Here is an 8,637-nt window from a genome sequence, read left to right as displayed (position 1 = left end):
ATTCATTCTCACATTCTCATATAAATATGTCATTCTCATATGATATGCCCTATATATATATATATATATATATATATATATATATATATATATATATATATATATATATATATATATATATATATATATATATATTCTAACAATGAAATATTTGAGTTGTGTGCTTCTCTCAGTATCTTATTTAAGAAAAACTTATAATATTCTTATAATTTCAAAAATCATATATTCAACTTTTATATTTCTTATGCATGATTCAAGATAATATACAAATGTTTTTTTTTTTAAACTGAAAATAACACACAACTGTAAATATACTAAAATTTAATATATATTATTAAAGAATTTAATTGAAATACACTGACAATGTAAAGAAGTTTTACACCCTCAGTGAATTATAGCCGTTAATATGTTGGAAGTGTTTGACTTTTATTTTAATTTTTTTAAAAGTAATATAATTGAGTGGTTGTGATGTATTTGATAGTGTAAAAAATTTTACACGTGCATAGCAATTAAACTCATTATTAAATTAAAAAACTTAAACTCTTTATTGAATAATGATAATAAGATTAATTAATCAAAATTTAGAACACATGTAAAATTTTCAGTTGAGTCATGTTAATGCGCAAACCACACCAAGATCGTGGTAGTTAAACAAAGGACGAAACAAAAGCATGAAAAAAAACAGAGAGAGAATAACGGTGAACAACAACAACACATCATCCTTTTCATGGCGGTTCGGTCCCTTAACATTCTGTCACATTCTCTTCTCCTCTTTCCCTTTCTCTCTCTATATCTATACATATACCTCTACATACACATTTTTCATATATAACAACACACACCGCATCATTACTCTACAAACCTCACATTTACCACGAGCAAATTTCGCATCTCTCTTCTTCTTACTCTTTCATTCACTCTATCTCTTGCTTCATTCCCAATCCTCTTCAAACTTTCTCTTCAACAAATTCTATTCCCTTTCTTGTAAGATTCCTGCCCTTCTATTTTTTAGCACTCTTTTCGTTTTTTTATGTTGTTACATACATAAAGGTGTTTGCTTTTTGTTCTCTTTGGACCTTTTTCTCATCTGGGTCCGTTTTTTTTTTCAATTTTGTATATCTGTCTTTTGTGTTTGGAGAATGTTTCTGCATTTGGGGTGTACCCTTTTTCTAAAGTTGATGTTTTTTTATTACTATGAATTGCTTTCATTCATTCAGTTTTATTTGTCAGTTTCTTTTGATGTTTGTGATTGTTAGGTTTGATTAGTTTTTCTGAATGAAAATAAAGTTCCCTAATTTATAAGAATCTAGAAAGAAAATTTGGCTTTTTTTGTATATGTGTTTGCTGACATGTTATTTTGTTTCTTTGCTTTGAAATGGTTTTGTATTTCCAGAAATTCTGAAGGAACTTTACTTGACCTAGAGAATTAGGTATACTGAATTTAGAATTCCCTTGTTTGGGAGTGAGGTGAATTGTGGTATTTAGGTGTGTTAAGATGGGGGATCATTTTGATTTACTGGTTGATCGGTTGCTTACGGAATCAACGTTAGAGGCTGCGCTTGAAAGCAGAAAGCGGGCGATGCAGGCTGCGTCTTCGGTGGTGAATGACGCGGAGATTGATCTGTCTTTGTTGAAGATGGGTCTGGATAGTGTGAAATGTTCAGGGAAGATGGTGGAATGTAGGATATGTCATGATGATGATGATGATTCGAATATGGAGACACCTTGTTCCTGTTGTGGTAGTTTGAAGGTTTGTTCTTTACTAGCATGTTCATAATCACATGTTTTGAATCTTTTGATATGTGAAAGTTATTGGCTTGTAAATAGGTATTCGTGTAGTTTGTAAGCATATCAATGAAATTTGCGTGCTTAAGTTTGATGGCTTAAACTTTGATTGATTTTTGCAGTATGCACACCGAAGATGTATACAACGGTGGTGTAATGAGAAGGGTGACACAACCTGTGAGATATGCCACCAGGTAACTTAAATTGTTTCAAGTTCTTGGTCGCGTCTCCTTTCTATGTACTTGTTTCATTGATAATCAGCTCATGATATTTTCCACTCTATTTCGTTATAATTGATAGTTTTTTCCTTGTACTGTAAATTTCAGCCATTCAAACCTGATTATACAGCTCCTCCTCCACTATTTCAATTTGGACGTATTCCAATGAGTTTCAGGTAGCTTCCTTCAATGCAATAGTCTTGTGTTTTCCCCTATAAGTTAATCTGTGAACTATGTTTTCTCGACTCCGTTTTCTTATGCGTTCCTACGTTGTTTATGTCAGGGGAAATTGGGAAATTTCACGAAGAGACTTAAATAGTACTCATTTAGTTAGCATGGTTCCCTCTGATCAAAGCCTTAACACTTCTAACTATGATCAGTATTCCGCCTCTTCTTCAGGAAGTTTGATATGCTGTCGTTCGGTTGCTATCATTGTAATTTCTCTCGCCCCCTTCTTACATATATTCGCATTTACACTTTCTGGTTACGATATTCCTCAATCTTCATTTCTTCTCATGTGCAGTTCATGGTTCTGCTGATTTTAAGACATACACTTCCCCTACTAATTAGTGGAGCTCAAGACTTTTATTTCCCGCTTTTCATGGTACGTTTTGCATAACGTAAAGGCTATTATTTCCGACTTTTGGTAAATGCTTTGATCATTCTCTTACTCACCGAGATTTTTTCAATTTAATGGAGTTTTGGTAGGTGTTATTATTTCGGAGTGCTGGAATTGTTGTACCTATATACTTCATGATTAGAGCAGTGGCACTAATCCAGCGACATCGGAGACAGCATCGAGTGAGTTTCTATCATAGTTTATATCCCTCCGTCTCTTTCATGTGGTTGACATGAATCATCTAATTACTCACTGTAAATTCTCGTGTTTTTTTCATTGTAACTATTAGGAGCATCCTAGTGTCTTGGTAAGTTCATCGGATGATGAAATCGAGCCAGCAGGTTTGCAGCCTCAACCTCATATCATGCATTTAGTGTAAAAACACTGTAAATGAAGTAAGAAAAGCTTCAGTTCTAAGCTGTTGCTGCAATCCTTCTGATTTATGATGGAAATTGGCGGAGACGATTCTTTGACAAACTTGATTTTGCTGAATGAAGATAAATTCTTCTATTCTGCGACAGGCCGGTGTCATAGCTCATGAAGGAATTACAGGGTACTTTGGCGAGTCTTGGCAGCAGCTAGTTATGCTTTTTTAATCTTTTCTGTGTTTGGGTTCAAATTGTTCACATTCAAAACAATATCTTCAGGGTATAGATAAAATTATATAAAGGATTTTACTAACATCTACAATCTTGCACGATAAAGATCGTAAATTGCCAACATAAAGAAAGATGGACAATTGACGATTCTTATCGTGTGCAAGGTTTCACACGTTAGGCGGATGCAAATATATATGTAGAAGATACACGGGTAGATATTAACGATGTATGAACGGATTTATTGTATATGTTGCAATGAAAATTTAGTTACATTTGTGATTTTTTAGCAGCATAGGAGTAGGATCAAAGTGATGTCTACTTTATCGTTGTTTTTCATGGGATTTTTGTTCAAGCAAAAGCTTTTTAATATTGGTGTATATGTTTAGTATAGAATTTCAAATTGTTTAGAAAGATAGACTCAAAGGAAAGATTGCTAAATCAAAGAAAGTCCCTTCCTTACCTAAGTTGGAATCAAAGAGATGCAAAAAAAAAAAACAACAAATGTGGCAAAGGAGATGGGAATGACAAACATAACACCCAAACTACCTTGATACCTCACAGCAAAAAGATGATATTTAAGTTTAAAGAAATTTGAACATAGAACACAAGATACGAAATTCTCATATACATTAAAATTTCAGCACTTGCATGGAGTAAATCTAGCTCTCCTAGGCAAATTGAGGCGACATTTAGTTTATAAGAGTGTGTTTGATTCATGGATTTAGATTTTATTTTTAGGAATGTGTGAGGTTAAGTTTTATCAAATTATTTCTAGGTATTTTTTCTGGGAATATGATTTACATATGAATTTAATATTTTTTTATTCCCATGCAAAAGGATGGGAATCATTCCCATGAGAATGAGAGTTCTCATTCTAAATTAATTTATCTTTTTTTAACAAAATTAAATTAAATATATTTTATAATATTCCAAAGAACTTCAATTACTTACCAAACACATAGATAGGAATACAATTTGTGGTATTAATGTTCCAAAAAACAATATTTACAAGATTATAAATTTAATCCTTTAAACAAATACACCCTAAGTCCACCGGTTTTTGGAGAGATATTTTGACTCCTAGATATGATATTCAGCTTGTTGTCTCTTTAAAGGAGGAGGGGTGTCTAGGCTTTAGTTTACATCTTCTTGGTGGAAATGAGTCTCTTTCTTTGGCTCTAAACTTAATGTCTTTTTGGATTGGTTTGTGAATGATTTGAGACGGAAGGTGAAATTTAATTTATTCACGTCTTTTTGATATGATCCTTGGTTGGGATCCACCCCTCTTAGAGTTACTTTTGCTAGGCTTTTCTCGGTTTCTAAGAAAAAAAATAAGGTGGGTGATATTGGTTCTTGAGCCGATTAGATTATGGTATATAATTTTATTTGGAGGAGGCATCTCTTTGATTATGAGCAAGATTTGGTAGATGACATTCTCTTGATCATTCAAAGTATTAATCTCTCACTAGAAAACAATTAGTGGTGCTGATTGTTAGGGGTGAACTTGTTTACAATGTTGTTTGTGCCTACTTCAATCTCTTTTAGTCCAATCTTCTCTTTCTTCCCTTTCCTCAAATTTAATTAGTACTTTGACTTCTATTTGGTGTAGTTAGACATCCTTGAAAATTGTGGTATTTTCGTGACAACTTCTCTAGAATAAGATTTCAACTAAAGAGGATCTGCGTATTAGGTTAGTTATTCTAGATACGGTTGACCTATCTTACAGATTATGTGCCGAGTCTTTAGAGTCGGTCTTTTACTTATCTGTCACTTATAACGTGTTTGCTACCTTGTGGTATATGATTATTTAGTGGCTGGAGAAGGTAGTGCTAAGTGATATTCTTTGTTTGAAATTTGTCTTATTTATAAGAGTTGTTAGGATTAGAGGTAGTCTAATCATGATTTGACATTAAGTGGTATAGATCTCATGGAAAATCATGAATAATTTTATCTTAATTTTTTTTTTCAATTGACAAAAGGACCTTGGAGGATAAGTGTATCTCGCTTCTCTAAAATGATATCTTAGTAGGTCATTAAATGTGCTTGTTCTTTTTTTAATTGGCTAGTAGGTCCTATTCTTTGCTTACGCTAATAGCGATTCAAGTGTGTCATATGATTTTATGTAGTATTGATGGTGATTTTCTTGTGATTCTAGTCTAGTACTTTTGGTGGTGGTAGTCTTGATATTTCGAAACTTTATTTTATTTGATTTTGCATTTTTTGTTTAGCTTTTGTTTTTTTGGATTTTTTTGGATAATTAGTATACTTTTTGTGTCAGTTAGCTATAAACTTTACTATGTATCTCGTATTTTTATTATTCTTTATAGAATTATTTTCCTTAGAAAAACATATTTTTTCAAGTTACATGATCAAGATAAGCCTAAGTCTATCACATATCATTTGTTAGGAAATTCTAGCTACATTCTCACAGCTCCCTTGTGATGCCAACGATCACCTTTAAGTTTAAGCTTTAAAACACCATTTGAAAGACTAGTTTCATCATAAACCTCCATAAAAATTTCAACAATAAGCACAAACAAGCACATTCACAAAGAATTTGAAATCTCCCTCATACTTCATAGAATATATTTGTTACTAATATTTCTTTAAATTTTGCAAATTGGTTCTCACATTTTTCAAAATTATAAATTTGACTCCAAAAATTTTCAAAAAATTACAAATTGGTCCTTAATAATTTTTAAATTTTACAAATTAGTTCTTCAAATTTTTAAAAATTGCATATTGATCCTTACTTTTCAATTTTTTATTTAGTCCAAAAAATTTAAATTTTATAAAAATTAATCCCAAAATTCTAACAATGAATTATCTTAATACTTCATCCAAACAAAATAATTTAAAAATGAATGAATTTCAATTGAATCATTTAAATTGTTTTGAATTTTAAATTCCTTTAAAATTTTCATTTACCTTATCCAAACACACTCTTAGTGTGCCATTCACAACCCCTTGTCCATGATATTTTTAAAAGATCATGATTTGAAACTTTCACATTTAAGATAACAAACTATATTACTATATATTGGTTTATAATTAAATGAAATCGCGATATAAATCTGCAAATAAGAAACTATTAACAAAAAATATATTAAAAAAATTAAACACATTTTAACAAAAAATGCAATGAGTTTTTAACATTTCAATTGATTTTCTGATTCTCTTAATACTTTCGTAGATGATTGACAAACACATTTTCGTATAGTAAAAATAAAAGTGTAAAAAGTTGAAAAGACTTAAGAAATGAACAAGTAAAATGTGTCATCAAACTAGGTACATTTGAAAGAAAATGAAAATGGAAGAATAGGGAATTAAAATCTTGCACTGGAAAGGCATTGGCTACGACATAGCTCAACTCGACGAGTAGCAAAAATCAATGGTTATCAATTGAATCAACAAATAAAAATAGTTTTGATGGTAAAAACAATATTTGTTTTCCGTTACAATCATTTGGTTATATTGAAAACAAGTGAAAATTAGGGGGGGTCTTGGTGCAGTTTGAACGGTTTTGACGTAAAAGTTATCTGAATTGCAAGAAAAAAGTGTATGATTCAGTTTTATTTAGTTGACTTTTAAAAATAAAACTGAATTATACTAAAGGAAACCAATGCGATTTGAGTTGATTTGATTGTTTTTTACAAAAAAGTTTATTGAACTATAAATACATATATATGATATCATAACTTTGTATTTAGTCGCTTATGCGTTATTAAATAACAACAAAATTGAGGAAGACCAATAGCTTAGATATTTGAGGTTGATCGATGAATGGCCATTTCATTTCTAATTTCAAGTGCTAGGCCTGAATAAAACAATTTAAAATCGCCTCTTGAGATAAACCGACAACTTGGTTACCTAACTTTTCAAACTAAGTTTGGTCACAACCGAACCATCTTGTTTCAATTCGAATAATCCAGCTTGATGGTTACCGTAAGTCGAAGGACCAAAAGTAATTCCAAAGCTTTGGTAAAGGAGAACCAATATGTTAAAATTTGATTTTGGTGCATTCACTTAAACCAACATAAAGCATCACCTTTCATATAAAATGATATTAATGATAATCGATTTTCTGGTGGTAAATTGTAAAAATTGAAAACTTGGTCTGCCTGCAAAAACTATTCTAATAAGTCTGACCCATCAAACATAGCAAGTTCAAGTTTAGGGGTTCTAAAAGGGAGTAGTAGTGGAATTTGAGAGGTTTGAGGGTAGAGAATCTGCTTGAAATAAGGGAAATTACAATTCTGAGTGGATGTAAATGTTGTTGGAAAAGGGGAGTAGGGTAGGAAATTGTTGTATAAGATAACTAACTATAAATCTCTTATACATTGGTGCCATTTGGGGGTGACGCCTACACTTAGATCACCCCTTAAAATTGATTATTTGTGTATTTTCTTTTAAAAAGTATTGGTTATTTAAAAAAAATTCAATGAATAACTCTAAACTTTTTATTTTATTTTATAATCTTAACTAATAATTATTTTAAAGGTCTGATAACAATTAATATCTCTCATATCACTTGAACATTATAACTATGCGCGAAAATCAAATTCAAAAGAATGTTTTGAAATTCATTGATGTTTTAAGTAATTATGAATAAATTGTTGGAAATTCTTTAAAATATTCTGTTTAAACCAATATTTTAAAAATCGGATTAGAGATCAAACCGATAAAATTTTTGATTCAAGATTCATTTGGTTCAACTGGTTAAACCTATGGTCAAACTATTTGATAAATAAATTAAAAATATAAAACTAAATTTAATGGATATGTCACATAATCATATGTTCCCTAATTAAAAAAAGAGTGAAGATCCATTTTGTTCCCTCACAAACATTGCACAAGTCAAATTATTCCCTCACAAAAAAAATAGACCCGATTTAGTCCCTTATAAAATTTAACCGTATCTTATTAGTCTTTCTGCGAATATTTTTTTCCAACTGGTTTTTTTCTACTTTCGATTTTTCCTACTTTAAACCGATTTTTTTTCATATTTTTAAACCGTGACTGGACTGCCATGTTGAATTTTATTTTTTATTTTTTAAATACTAAATTGATTTTTATTTTTAATTTCATTTTAAAATAATTATGAATTAATAATATCAAAAAGTCAAAATTGTTTCTTATAAGGAACGAACCCAGAATCTTTAAAATATATCTTTATGTCTTTAAAAGATATCTTTGTATTCACCTTAAATGATATTCATGTTATAAATAGACAAATTAATTTTTATTGTTAATTAAGTGTCTATCATTTATAACTAGAAAAATCAATTTCTATTGTTAGTAAAGTGACTATTATTTATCCATAGGCTGAAAACCGCCCACTAGCAGATTGATAAAACTTAATACTGATGGAGCTTGCAATTCGAATGTTGCTGGCTGTGGAGTGTCTTACGGGATC

The 8,637-nt window shown here is 30.5% G+C and overlaps 1 protein-coding gene across 3 annotated transcripts; it reads left to right on the top strand.

The window, feature by feature from the left end:
• The first annotated feature begins 675 nt into the window (after positions 1-675).
• On the top strand, positions 676-3,558 carry LOC131610491 (uncharacterized). 3 transcript variants are annotated; one of them, XM_058882466.1, is made up of 8 exons: positions 676-984; positions 1,464-1,750; positions 1,908-1,979; positions 2,112-2,179; positions 2,287-2,437; positions 2,527-2,607; positions 2,712-2,804; positions 2,912-3,558. In XM_058882466.1, the coding sequence occupies exons 2-8, from the start codon at positions 1,496-1,498 to the stop codon at positions 2,999-3,001; spliced, it is 810 nt and encodes a 269-aa protein (XP_058738449.1). In that variant the 5' UTR covers positions 676-984; positions 1,464-1,495; the 3' UTR covers positions 3,002-3,558. The 3 variants fall into 3 exon arrangements, with proteins under 3 accessions (XP_058738449.1, XP_058738437.1, XP_058738446.1); XM_058882454.1 differs by having other exon boundaries at positions 1,394-1,750; positions 2,912-3,557; XM_058882463.1 differs by lacking the exon at positions 676-984 and adding an exon at positions 1,064-1,091 and having other exon boundaries at positions 1,394-1,750; positions 2,912-3,557.
• Positions 3,559-8,637: the final 5,079 nt, after the last annotated feature.

Source organism: Vicia villosa, linkage group LG1 (genome assembly GCF_029867415.1).
Source record: "Vicia villosa cultivar HV-30 ecotype Madison, WI linkage group LG1, Vvil1.0, whole genome shotgun sequence".
NCBI classification, from domain to species: Eukaryota; Viridiplantae; Streptophyta; class Magnoliopsida; order Fabales; family Fabaceae; genus Vicia; species Vicia villosa.
Note: the sequence above shows the minus strand (reverse complement) of the source record. Positions and strands in the feature narration are given on the sequence as shown.

Bases quoted from the DNA above. Each gene is read 5' to 3' on its own strand.
- LOC131610491 (XM_058882466.1), top strand. From the start codon at position 1,496: ATGGGGGATCATTTTGATTTACTGGTTGATCGGTTGCTTACGGAATCA. The intron at 2,180-2,286 runs GTAGCTTCCTTC...TGTTTATGTCAG, and splicing joins CGTATTCCAATGAGTTTCAG to GGGAAATTGGGAAATTTCAC. The intron at 2,805-2,911 runs GTGAGTTTCTAT...TGTAACTATTAG, and splicing joins GACATCGGAGACAGCATCGA to GAGCATCCTAGTGTCTTGGT.